At 39.4% G+C, this 13,956-nt stretch overlaps 1 protein-coding gene across 2 annotated transcripts in view; it reads right to left on the reverse strand.

The window, feature by feature from the left end:
- Window positions 1–13,956, reverse strand: part of DDX3X (DEAD-box helicase 3 X-linked) — a 19,576-nt gene continuing 5,620 nt past the window's right edge. For both annotated transcript variants that reach the window (XM_083821157.1, XM_083821156.1), the window contains exons 4-17: window positions 9,307–9,430; window positions 7,976–8,116; window positions 7,791–7,890; window positions 7,115–7,250; window positions 6,618–6,703; window positions 5,899–5,997; window positions 5,662–5,822; window positions 5,332–5,476; window positions 5,097–5,241; window positions 4,596–4,777; window positions 4,387–4,504; window positions 3,622–3,778; window positions 2,876–3,003; window positions 1–2,523 (exon numbers count right to left, since the gene is read on the reverse strand). In XM_083821157.1, the coding sequence (XP_083677283.1) occupies window positions 2,441–2,523; window positions 2,876–3,003; window positions 3,622–3,778; window positions 4,387–4,504; window positions 4,596–4,777; window positions 5,097–5,241; window positions 5,332–5,476; window positions 5,662–5,822; window positions 5,899–5,997; window positions 6,618–6,703; window positions 7,115–7,250; window positions 7,791–7,890; window positions 7,976–8,116; window positions 9,307–9,430 (1,805 nt within the window). In that variant the 3' untranslated portion in view covers window positions 1–2,440. The remainder of the gene's footprint in view (window positions 2,524–2,875; window positions 3,004–3,621; window positions 3,779–4,386; window positions 4,505–4,595; window positions 4,778–5,096; window positions 5,242–5,331; window positions 5,477–5,661; window positions 5,823–5,898; window positions 5,998–6,617; window positions 6,704–7,114; window positions 7,251–7,790; window positions 7,891–7,975; window positions 8,117–9,306; window positions 9,431–13,956) is intronic.

The raw sequence follows: 13,956 nt of genomic DNA on the forward strand, positions 1-13,956 counted from the left end.
TGCAGTTCAACTTTTTTATTTTAATAAAATCAAGAATATGCACAGCACATGCAGTGCTAGCATCTAAACTAATACAATAAGCAATTCTAAACCTACAGTGACTTGAAATTCAATTTTCACATTCAGCAAGTTTAAATCCATTCTTGCATATTGTTTTGAATCCTTGTATCTGAACTGAAAATATTGCTGGCTGATAAAACTTGCTAAAATGCACAAGTCACTGATTATGCCAATACAACAAAGATAACCACATGTTTGAGGATTGCAATGTGCCAGACATTCACTGAAAAAAAAACACACAACTAAACAAAACTCACGCAACAAACATCTGAGAATCTGGACACTTCACATCAGTGTTTAGAAGTGTTTCATTAATATCTTAAGACAAGTGTATCAAAACCTTGGCATGTTTAATTTTAAGTTGCCAATTTTTGTTTTACTATCAGAAAGTTATGGCTACACTGCCAATGCCGGGTCTGCTTAATTTGACTTAAGAGTTTAATATGACTTAAACATTAAAAGCTCACACTACCCCGAAATATATAATTTCACGCATACGGTGACATTCAACATTCAAGTGCCAGTGTTTTTGTACTGTCTTTTGGTCAAGTTTCTTTAAACTTTCAAAGAATCACTTTTAGGCTTACAAAAATAAATATTTGTCAAAAATGTTCAATAAATATTACACAAAACTAGCAGCAAAAAGTATCTAGAAATCTGTCGTGTGCAAATAGTTTTCTTCCCAGCTATCATTCCCATGGTCCCAAATAAGTTTTAGAATCTATTTCCTTCTCCTTAAACAAGCTGCGTTCAATCTCCAAGAGACAAAATAAGATTGGAAGTTAAGGACACGCACACAAGACATATATAAAATTCTCTGAATGTGCAATAAAAGAAGTATTTTGTAAAAAGTTATGGGCAAAATGTACAAGGGCCTAAACCTAGACTTGAAATAGCACCATAACAAATGACCTCAATACTGTCAAGTGCACCTACTTAATAAAAGTTTTAGAACAAGGCACAATACACTTGAAAAAATCTATTGCACTTTAGGAGATTTTTGCCATTTTCCTATGCCACTGTAGATTAGAGTTGTTAACTGCTCTGGCCACCAAGTCAGCACAGAAATTCCAAGTGGCAGAGGCATTTTTCTGGTGGACAATACTTATCTTTGGCCAGATTTAGCATAAACAGACTATAAATACAATGGAAACCTATGCAACTAAAACTGACTAAAACTGCACTTTAATAGCAGAATTGAAACCTTGTGCAGTTTATGTACATTTCCAACCTCTGTGATCTCAGGTTTGTTTGTTACTCTTCTGGAGCCATTTTACAAAGTCTACAGTAAGCCAGTTTAACATCTCCACGCAGCTTGAACAGAGTAATGTGAATCTGCATTAAAATAAAGCCTGCTGCATAATTCTTCCTGTTCATACCCTCTTGACCAAAAAACATCAACACTAGCATGCGTTATTAGACCAAAAATTCAGTCAGGCCCTTAAGGAGGACCAATCACTGCCATGGTCAGCCATTCTACCATTTCAATTTCATATGGCAGGCATTTTAAAAAGTCTAAATAGATGAATTCTCCTAAAAACTATTTCAAGTTATCAGACCTTTAAACGTTCCCTGTAATATTCTGCCCACATTTGGCTAGCTCACATTAATGATCTGCCTAAATATTGAAAAAGGAATTGCTGTATTTACTTGCATTAACTTCAAAAACAGTGCTTTTAATGTATGCATGTATCCATACATCATCTCATCATGACTGGAATGGCTTTATTAAAGGCTATCAGGTTCTAAGTACCTATCCAGGATAGAGTGAGCAAATCAGAACTTTAACTTAGTACAGTTTTGCCACATTAGAAACTAATTGCATTGATATGCTTCAAGATGTTTTATTTTTCAAATCTGCAGATACCAAAAGCCCTAATGCAGGCTACCGCATAAGTTTTTCTTTGTAATATTATGGATGAATCAGTGATTCCTGTTTAAGTTGTATCACACCTGTGTGCCAAGGTTTGATTTTAGCCCAAGTTCAGTAATTTTTATTTTGTCAAAACAATTGATATCTTGAGCATTACTGAGCCAACAGGACATCAAAATAAAAGTTGTCTAAAGTTAAAGGCACAGTACATTAACAAACAAATGATCCTCAGTCACAAAATCATAAATGCAGTTTCTGGGTGGGGATGGGTGGGAGGGGAGTTAATCCTGACTACAGCAATAGAGTCTTCAAAACCACCTTCAAGATAGGGCTACTTGTTCCTTTGTTTCCATCTTGTGACCTTGAGCTCCCTTAAAAAAAATTTCAGTGGAGAATCACAGCTGGTAATGTACTGCGAGTTCTTGAAGCTACACAAGGTATAGTCTGGCTAAGTTACATGTGGTTTCCATATTAGCTTGTTTGGTAGGTTATCTGCTGCAAGCAGATTCAGTTGCCCCACCAGTCAACCCCCTGGGAGTTATAGTTGCCTCCATATCCATCACTGTTGTAGAAGCCTCCATAACCACCACCTACGAAAGGCAAGAGAAAGTGACGCTTAATTAACCTGCTGAGGACTTGAGCCTTCACACAAGAAAAAGCCCGGGGCACAAATTAGACATCTATGACCTATAGAAGAAAGCCCACCCAAAAGCACTGTCAAATGCAAACCAAACCACAGGAAAGAGAGGTCCTATCAAACTAATCACATACAGGTTAAGTTGTGCTAACAGACCCAATAGATACTGAAGCTTTGCATAGCAAGCACCAAGTGACCTAGTATTTACTGCAATTTTTACTTTATTACCTCCAGAAGTTTTACTATCAAGATTTTACATCTGTTTTTATAGCTGCCAGCCGTGACTACCCTGTTCTTTTTCTTACCTCCAAATCCTCTGCTCCCACTTCCTCCACTGCGGCTGCTGGTTGATCGACTGCTGCTAAAGCTACTGCTACCAGAACCACTACTTGTTCGATAGTCTCTGGCACCAAATCCTCCGCTGAATCTACTGCTGTATAGAGGAAAAGAAAGACACTTGAGTAAAAGTTTGTCACGTTTTAAGCACTGCAGACATTGAGATCAAAGTACAAACATTTCTCCAATTCACATTAAAGCTGGCCAACCACTGCTGAGTTCAGTGCGCTTCTTAGCGAGCATCCCAACGCTATCTGGGAAATGGCATTCTATATAGCTAAGGGAAATTTACTGTTCAAACAAGGTCATGTTGAACTTGACATGTTACACAACAAGAGTTACTTTCTCAGGTCCTCATGAGGTTTGATGCAAACTCCTCTGTTCCACAGAATTCCTGAGCCTATAATTAGGTCATCTATAGTTAGTTCAAGGATGCACTTATGACCATCTTCTAATAACGTAGACAAGAAAAACCATCCTAAAAGCATGCTTCTGAAGAAAACACAGCAAAAAATCCATGAGGTCAAATCACACTAGCTAAATTAAGACAGATATTAAACTGTCACCTTCTGATGATGCACCTGACTTCTATTTATACAGCACTGGCTTGTCTTTCCTCAGACATTAACTGTACTTTTACACTGAAAACAAGTCACAGAACTGCCTCTCACAACAGGGGAAGAATACATTTAGCCAAATCAGTTCTGATCATTACCTCTTAGATCGCCCGCGGCTGCCACCCCCTTTGTGATGCTGTTCATAAGCCATGTTTTCCAGCCAAGATGGTACTTCCTGCTTAGCCTCAACGAGAAGATCGAGTAAGTCCTTGGTGATGTTTATATTTCTCTCATTGAAGAACGAGGTGGCAAGACCTAAAGTAAATATTCAGTTTTAACCCCACACAAAGCAGATACACTACAGCACTTAATCCCATTCCATATCCCACTTGTGGCTGTGGCAAGTACAGTATGCTCATCATAGTCAAGCTTGAGAACATGAGAATTATCTGAAGAGAAAGCTGTTTAATACCATTACTCCACCCTAGACACTCGCACAAGCCCTTGCTACCTACTGATGGACACAGAAGATATCAAGCTTACATGTGGCATCAAAACTTTACTGAACAGCAGAGTCCCTAGCTGAAAGAACCGGTTACTTTCCACACCGTATGGACAATGGTTGAAGTCCATCCACATAACTTAGAAGTGTTGCTTGATTTAACAGATACAAGTGACACCAAGATACTACTTACTGATGTCACCACTTCAAAAACACTACATTTCAGTAGCACTTCAATAGCGAAACACCTCCAGACTTCCTATGAAGGAAAGCTGTACCCGGTACTGTACAGTTTACTAGCAATATTGCCTGGTCACAGAAGGCACACAGGCTTTTCTCAAGCACTCTGTAGTTTCAGTGTGCCACTTGACCAGTAGTACTACACCTAGCAAGTTAGGTATGAAACCTTGTCCATACTTACCAAGATTTCCTACACGGCCTGTACGACCAATACGATGTACATATTCTTCAATGTCACTTGGCAAGTCAAAGTTTATGACATGCTTTACATTTGATATATCCAGTCCTCTTGCTGCTACCTAGTGGTTAAAGAGATTAAATCAAATTGATCAAAAATTCCAGAAGTGACGTAACATGCCTACTGGCTCAAGCTTCAGGGTTTTCACTTACAGCTGTGGCAACAAGAATTGGGCTCTTGCCCGAACGGAACTGGTGCAGTGCTTCCTCTCGGTCTCTTTGAGAGCGATCTCCATGTATACTTGTACAGGCATATCCTTCATGGTAGAGGAAGTCCTCAAGAGCATCTGCTCCCTTTTTAGTTTCCACGAACACCAGAGTCAAGGAATCCTTGCCTAACAATAAAACAACCACAAGTTAACAAAAGAAAGGCAGTACAAATACTTAGCTTCACTAACTAGAAAAAGGCAATTTCAGTTGTCTGCTCTCATTTGTTCTTTGTTCTAAACTGGTAATATAAAATGAGATCTTCCAGAGAGTTTGCATCTACTTAACTGCCACTCAGTCATCATACAATGAGTGCCTTGCACAAAACAAATGCAAAAAAAGGTAATCTCTTCCTTCCCCTACTCAATGGAAGTTCTCATTACCTGCACTGTCAGATTTGCCTCATCTTAATATTCCAGTATTTGCTTATTTGGAACCAGTCTTTACCTGTGGCATTTAGCAGGTCAAGCAGAAATGATCGTTTGTCTGACTCTTCCACCCACACTACTTTCTGTGTGATATTCTCAGATGTAGAACCTACTCTGCCAACAGCCAGAAAGATATATTCATCAAGGAAGTCACGAGCAAGCATCTAAAGAAAGGGAAGGAAAAAGATATCAGTATTTTTTTTCCCCCTTACAGAGGTGAAATTAGTCTTAAGATATTTGAACTTGTGAAGTACCTGGATTTCCTTGGGGAAAGTCGCACTGAACATCATGGTATGACGCACCCCCTTCGGCGGCATAGTATCTTGTTCAACGATTCGACGAATTTGAGGTTCGAAACCCATGTCAAGCATTCTGTCAGCTTCATCAAGCACTAGGTATCTAAAAAATAAGAGGGTTTTTCAGGTGAGTTTTAAGCTGTAACCAAATACGGACATTGGACTACATGTCTCAACTAGGTATTTACAGTTTGAAAGCTAGATATTAAGTGTTATCTTTTCCAGATCTCACTTGGAGAGTTTCCTGTTGGCAACGCATGAGGATATGGACAAAATCTCTTCACTTACTTGCAGAAATCCAGTCCAATCTTTCCCCTCTCCATCATATCAACCAGTCGTCCTGGAGTTGCCACAAGCAAGTGACATCCACGTTCTAAGTCACGTATCTGCTGACCGATGTCTGCACCACCATACACAACACAGGGACGAACTCTGGAACGGTATGCAAACTATAAAAACAAGTAAGTTAGCTCTAAGAAAAACTACATTTTACTCTATACTTTAATGATGAGCTCCTAGACATACCTTTCTGGCTTCCTCATAAATCTGCACAGCCAGTTCTCTAGTTGGGGCCAAGACCAGTGAGATTGGATATTGCTTACGGCGTCCATACCTTCCATTCTCCTGAAACAAACTGCAATTAGTACCCCAGCTACAAATGGAATCACAACACTGCTTTTGTAATAGCTATCTAAAGTTACTGAGCTTCTCTTAACAGGGAATTATGCATGGCTGAGAGTCAACTGTTTTAAAAGCACTGCCTCTCAAGACTCTGCCCTGCTGCAGGGCCCAAGATTAAACTGTTGGTTAATATGTTAACAGCAACACAGCTGCAAAAGCTTGTTCTCTACAACCTGCACTGTCATCCGTAACTTATGTAAGAGAAATTCTAGCCACAGAACACCAAAAAGCCTACTTCTTCCTATCCTGAAGTCACTACAGCATAGACATGTGATGCGTGACCAAATAGTTTTGTGCAGCAAGGAAGTGCTCCTAAAGCTTAAGCAACAAAGCATCTTGATGCACATTATTACGTAGGCAAAAACGTTTAGAACTCCTTAGGTAGGGAAAAAAGCAACAGGTTGCTCCACAGCCCATACTTTGCAAAGGAGAACACTGGAAGTGAGAAACTTGCTTAATGTAACCAAAATGATTATAGCCCAGCTGCTGTGTTCAATAGCAGACAACAGCGTATGACAAAAATATATTGGTCTTAGCTTCTCCAGGATTACTAGAATACTTGCCTTCATAGCTCTCAAAGCATCACCAGGTCCATCTGCATAGATCTGGCTCAATATTGGTAGAAGAAACGCAGCCGTTTTCCCAGACCCTATTAGATACAATTTAGTATTATTAATGAGTTATTTTCAAAACTACTGCCATATACTGCACCTAATCCTGCATCATTAACATTCCCAGCAATATCTACATTAGATGTAGGGATACTGCCCGTGCTACTGGAGTGCACTATTCACCCAGAGGAAGTCATTTACAAGACTCATTCAGCATTGCAACACTCTGAAGTGAATGGGATTTAAGCTATTAACATCTCTCCAAGGATAAAATGTAAAACCAGTCAAGCCACATCTAATGCATTAGCAAGACTAAGCCAATAGTTTCCAATACAACAGGTGCATTCTGAAGTTTACTACCTTACAGACCAGATCTCTCACCAACAGCTCAAGGAATACAAAAGCTATTGAACCTATGGAGACTGAACAGTAAGAATTTACAAACTTACCTGTCTGAGCACAGGCCATCAAGTCTCTCTTTTCTTTAATAATAGGTATTGCATGTTTCTGGACTGGAGTAGGACGGGTGTAACGTGTAAGCTCAATGTTTCCCATAATAATTTCTCCCATGTCAACATCGCTGAACTGTAAGATATTTTCAAAGATTTAAGTATGGGATCCTTCCCTGAATGAAGAGGTCATTCCATCCAGTCTTTCATAAAGTAGCTTCTGTTTGTATTTCTTACTACAGAACTTAAGGTCACAAATACTCAGGAGTTAGTTACAAGACATAAGATATCTACTTAGTGCCATTATCATGTAAGTAATTCTTAAAAAGCCAGCCAAGCCTTGAGTACAGGCAACACAAGCCTACATGCTTAAGACAGGACAGTGTCCATGCTTAGGCCATTGCTGCAACACCCTATCACCTCCAAGCACTTCTACTTCTTTACACACTTGCTGTTTAAAGGCACATCACACAGTTAAATGAACTAGAAGCGTTAACCAAACAAGCTTATACAACTTCTCCTTTGTCTTGTTCATTATACCTAATCTGAATTTCTGAAAGAGACTTTAGCTGTAGAGGGTCAAGACAAGGTTTCTCTTGCTTCCTGAACTTAAGGCAGCATGACATGTTTCATGTTCAGAACAGTGCAGATTAAATACATTAAACAAAGCACTTACACTTTCAATATGTGGAGGACAGTTGCTGCCTGTTGCTTCAACAGGAATGTCATCATACTTCTCAAAGTTAATGCCAGTATTGCTTCCTGAAAAGAGCTCCCTAAAAGCAGAAGAGATGGTGTTTTACTTATTAGATACATCAACCAGCCCCCCATCATGTGGATTTACACCATTCCAGTACTTACTGTTCCAGGCGTTCACTTGGGGGAAGAGGCTTTGACCAGTCATCTTCATCGGATTTGTCAGACCAGCGGCTATTTCCACCACGGTCAAATCTACCAAAGCCACTCCTGTCATAGTCGCTGCCTCTTCCACGCTCTTCATATCTACGTATAGCAAGAGTATTAGACCACTGTTCCTGGACACCAGGGTTTTTATGACATGCAAGGAAAGTCAGAGCTACTGTAATCTAGTGGAGTATGGTCTGTATATTAGATACATGACCATAGAACAATGTAAGTGATCAGGTCATCTGTACTCATACACTGACCTGTGAACTGAAATGAGGACTATGTATGGATATCAGACTAGATCATATCCATTCTGTGTTAGATAGGGAAGTTTGTTGCTGTTATAGTTTAACAGTTGGGTTTTAGCTTAACACACTGAAACACGTATCAAAATAAACCAGGGCTTGATGGTTGTTTTTTTTTTTTTAAGTGTAACTTTAAAGTAGTCATCATCTGCCTATAAAGCTGTAATTGAAGTTTCTCAGTCTTTTTTGTAGGGAGCCTCTTGTAAGATATTGTTTGGTACCACCCCCCTTCTCTGTGCCTCACATTACATTTGCCTCCCAAGTCCAGACAAAACCCTGAAGTGCTTGAATTTGTTCTTCTACTCCCCCACCACATACATGATCAAACTAAATCCCTCAATTACAAGTCACATTACTGATTTTATGAAGAGGGAGCTCACCTGTATCGCTAGCTCAGAAAGAAGGTGAAAAACGTCCTTACCTCAACTGTTTAGTTTTTGGTCTGGTAAATCATGTTTGAGAAAAGTCTGGATACTAGCATCAGCCTTACTAGTCGATAAAGGTCACTCTCACCACACTTGTGCATACAACGCATGATGTGTGTAAGACTGATCAAATAAGGCAGAGAACCTGCAAGAGTCTCACCCAGTTTTATTAACTACACTTTTCAACATGGAAAAAAAATATTGAAATAAAAATCAGTTCTGATGTATCCTGTGCTCCCAACATCTCAAATTGTTTCCTGATAGTATCCACCCATGTAGCCCTTTTTGGTGAAATGGGAAGTCAGCAAGTCATTACAGCTGCAGTAAGTGGCTGGTGGTAAGCTACAGGGCACATCTTCCGACACATGCAAGCTCACCCTCCTTGAATTCCTGTAGCTTTAAACATGGTTCTCGCACTCTTTCCCCCCCCCCCCAGGTTCCTTGTACCTTATCCTAGAACCACACTTAAAACTCTGCTTTTTCCAGCAAGATCACAGGTGTGCTACTGGAACAGAGACAGACTTAGAATGCACAGCCCATACAAATGGGCACTTGCCTTCCTCCTCTTGATCCATTTCCACGGTCAAAGAAGCTTGATTTTGCTCCACGATCAGACCGTACGCCAAAGCTGCTGTATGCATCCTTGTCTCTGCTAGAACTCCAGCCACCACTATCAAAACCTAGTGGGGAAAAACATATTTTAGCCATACATTACACAGTCCAGGCTTTTACAAGAACTAAGTCCACCCAGTAAGTCTTCACTGGACTTTTTATCTATATGATTAAAAAAGGAAGACATACAAGTAGAAGACTTAGACAGACACTAAACATTACTCATTGCCAATACTGATTTAGCCAAATCGCTAATATCGCTGGGGGATTGATTCTGAATTGTGTAAAGCCTCACACACTTTCTTGTTCTAATTATACCATGTTTCTATTTACATTAAATAGGTACAAACTGAACCCATTACATTCATGGCTGCATTCTGATAGCAATAATTGAAATAACACGCAACCAGGACCTCAAGTGTATCAGAAGAAAAAAGACTCTCCCAAGCATTCAGAACCCTAGCTCTACATTTTTCTCTGCAACTTCAATACAAATGAAGAGATTAATGGAACTGTAGAACATTGAGAAGTGTTTTGGCACTAGACTAAGGACCTCGACTTACAAAATTTGATCCACAGTTCAACCCTCACAAATTTAAAAGTAAGACCTAAAGTCTCAACTGTGGGATGCAGAGAGAATAAGTGAAGTTTCATGTAGTTATCACTCTTATCAGTGAGCATGCTTTTTCGCAAGCTCTGCAAAACAAAGCCAACGAAGATTTTTGTGCCAGACAAAACAAAAGCGAGGAACATAAAATGATTCCAAAGAGAGTTTACCCTTAAGGACTAGAAAAACTTCTTATTTAGAGACAGAAGGTAAGGAATAAAATAATAATCCATTAATGCAAGCTTTAGCATGAGTTACTTCCAAAACATACTAAAAATCTGGGAGTGTATCTTCTAGCTGAGCAAGCTTAACAGTACTGGTACTGACAGAGCAATCTTAAGAAAGATCTAGATGTTTTTTGTTAGTGCCTGGATCCAGAAAATTGGGCTGACTCCGCACTACACTATACAAAGACCTTCCAAGCCTGAAGTTTCAGAAAGGAGTCCATTTTATACTCCCAACAGCATACCAAGTAGGTTTATTTATTTACCTTCCTAGTTTTCTGAATCTGCAGCAGCGTAAGCTGGTAACTCACCGTAGTTTTCCTTAAGCTCGCACAGCAATGTCTAGACCCAAGTTGTAAACACACACATGTACCATTCTTAACAGTTAGGGACACGTATTCCACTTCCAGATTGTTGTGCTTAGTTTGATTTTTATCAAAGATGTGCACAGATTCCATTCAGTACTTATTCCTCCCCAAGGAGGTAATTTTGGAGTTCAGTAAGTTAATGAACTCCCAGTCAATTTTTGTAGTTCTTGCACCTATGAGAAGTGGTAGTTGCCACGCTATTCAGTCAGCATTTTAGGTCACATTTATAATGCTCTAACACCAATCACTGTCAGCTTACTTGAAAAGCTGCCACACGCAGAAGCAATAGATTGTTTTAATAAAGGAAAAATAACTCTTAACATTTACTCCTTGATCAGGTCAGACTAAATATCCAAGAGCAGTTTCCAGAAGTGCAATGAGAAAGCAGTGAGACAAGGCACTGTAGTATTACCAAGTGAAGCTTAGGGAAGGAAAAACACTTCAGAGCAGGCAGCCTTGCATACTGAGCTCCGTATACTGTAGCTTGGACTACTTAATGGCTATTTTGCTTTTCAGCAGTTTAAATGAATGTTTTTAATGCATTCTCATTTCCTGCGGTTGTGTTGTCCTGCTCCCAGGTATAAAACTGACATTATTAGTATTATGATAGAGGCAGATATCTAGGTGTATGGAAAAACCTTAAGCTTACGTAACAGATCATGAAAGCACTGTAAGGTTTTTTAAACAGAAATATTCAGGATGTTTTAAGTATTCTAGACCCTTTAGCCTGCTTCCTCAGCCAACACTTATGTAATCATGAGGATACTCAACTTTTCAGGTAGAACAAACAGCTGTTTTTAAATAACTAAGTCCACTGCCTTAAGTAATTTCTTACTTAGCCACAAGTCCATTGTGCAACTTTAATAGTGTCTCTGCATTACTAAGCCATCATCAGCTACAGAGGAAATTGAGAACCCCAAGCTAGAAACTACACACTAGTTGTTTCCAGAATATGTCTAAGGAAACAACAGACAGGAGAAACTATTTATTTTCAAGTCTCCTTTACCATTTGAATGCAGCCATACTTAACTAACACCTTCATGGAAGTCAAGGAGGACCTAGTTTGTGAGACAATCCTGCTGGATTACTGAAATACAATTCTGTCATGTAGTTTCATTTTTAGATCCATAAATTTTATCAGGTGACTAGGCTTGTAACACCACTTCAAGAGCTCCATTACAGAACCACTACTATCCAAAGTCTATTTTGCTGGTTGCTTTCCAACACATACACCTTGAACAATCTGTTCTCAAGGGTTTCAAGGTACAGCCAATATACAGAACAGCCAGCAAAAAGGTACTGACTATTTAGTTGTAAACAACGTATACAACTGTTACATACTTTACATCATCCTAGAAAATAGCTCCGTTTCACATCACCGTGCTGATACACATTTTGCTGCAAGGTGAATCCTTGAATCCAGGGTGCATCCCTGAACTGGATGGCTTTCTCCACATAGCGATCATGAGCTTTTATCACAGGGAGTCAGGAGGAATCCAGCGATAAAGTTTTCAAAAAAGGTTTCAAGGAAGTTCAAACACCAAGCGTGCCAACCAACAGAAGCTGACAGCCTACAACCAACTAAATTTGGCACATGGCCTGTTCAAATAAATTACGTAACTTGTTTGCCTTTTTGCATGGTGATATTTAAGCACCTAACATCAGTTATTAAAAGAAATGTCGTGAATGAAGAATCCGGAGTGACATCGTGAATAGATCCTAGTATTATCTCCAAGTTGATCAAGTACAAAAGGCAACATTCACCCCTCTTGTTTCAAAGGAACACCTCAAACGCCTACCTAACTTCCACTTTAAAGGTAAACCACGCCACCCACTGAGCAGAATTCAAGTATCAAGTGAGGCAAGATGGCCTCCAGTACAAAAGCATGTTTTCTGGAGGGCAGCCTCTAATATGGACATTTAAACCATCTCTCAGACTTTTCAGCTGGAAGCTGTCCAACACTTCAAGTCCCCAGAAAAAAAACACAAGGACACACATTTAACGTTTTTTCTATTCTGTGCAAAGCTAAATTTGAGTGACATTCCTATATATACAGGGCATGAAACTCAATGTAAGGTTAAAATACCATTGTATCCAATGTGGCCAGAAGTTGGCTTGTAACTTGTACCAAACTCCAGTTTTTAATTCTTACTTCCTGCACTGCTTTAAGAAACCAGCATGTTCCTTCTGGGTTTATCTAGGAGATTTCCTGTTAGGCTTTTCACTTTTGATGTTAAAATTACTGGGAACTTCAGGAGCACACAGCTGCCAAACAGCTCCTGCACTTTCCCCAATAGATTCAGCTCTCAGGTTGCTCGGCATCATTTGGTGCTTTAGGCCACATCTTTGTTAAATATAAAGAAAACAGCTCAGAAGCATGTGAAGACAAAAGACTGAGCTGTTTCTTCAAGTGGCATAAAACCGGAGTGGAACATTTGTTTTAGTCATTAAGTAGCTCCAGAAGAAAAACGAAACATTAGGTGTACGTAGGAGGAGAGCACTGAAATACATGCTAATGAAAATAAGAGTCCTCCTGCACTATATGAAACAGAATCCTTCAAAGTCCAGAGCACTGCTTTAGAAGCACGAGATAAAAGTCATGCCATACTATAAAGCTTTAATTCCTTACCACTCTGCTACAGCTTGAAGCTTTAGTTTCTCCATGCTAGCAGTTCAGTAATTGTTAGATGAACTGTTTCCCTTTTATCTACACAATGCATTGTCATCATGTCTAGTAACTATTTCTGAAAGGCTGCAGATGTTGCAGTAAAATTCATCATTTACTTCACTGAAGCATTCCACAGAACATTTTTTAAATCTTTTGTTCTAAAAGTGCACGTTATATATAGGTTGTTTTTCTCAGTACAACCCCTCTGTGCAAGTGTACAACCATGCGTCTGTGTTTCAGGCTACAGCATCAAGTCTTGCCTTCTGCAATTACTCTTTTAGATTGTCTAGCTTCTGATAGCTTGTATGGAGAAGGCAACACCTGTAACTGTTCTGGTTGAGGTGCTCCCCAGTTGAGAGCAAGTCTGCATAAAACATCCATCTATGAAGTGAAACTATGCTAGTTCCTACACTTTCCACACTGCAGTCACCCTCAGAAAGACGGATACTCCCAAAATCCGTTCAAACTGATACACAAGATCAAATAGCTAGACAAATTAAGGAGACTTCATCATGCTTTACTCAGTTAATTGCTTAGTGAGATATGGAAGACACTTTGGCAATCAGATACTGAATTCAAGCTTAAAATGTAACCTGGAAAAGAAACCAACAACAGCGTGCTAAAAACAGATGAGTTTGCAATGTTTTGTGCAGAACAGTTAAGCAGTCTGCATAGTCACTTTTAACAGCAGTGTCCAAGCCTTTAACAGCCTGCTCATAGCAGTTC

Source organism: Anser anser (genome assembly GCF_964211835.1).
Source record: "Anser anser genome assembly, chromosome: 1".
In the NCBI taxonomy this organism is placed as follows: Eukaryota; Metazoa; Chordata; class Aves; order Anseriformes; family Anatidae; genus Anser; species Anser anser.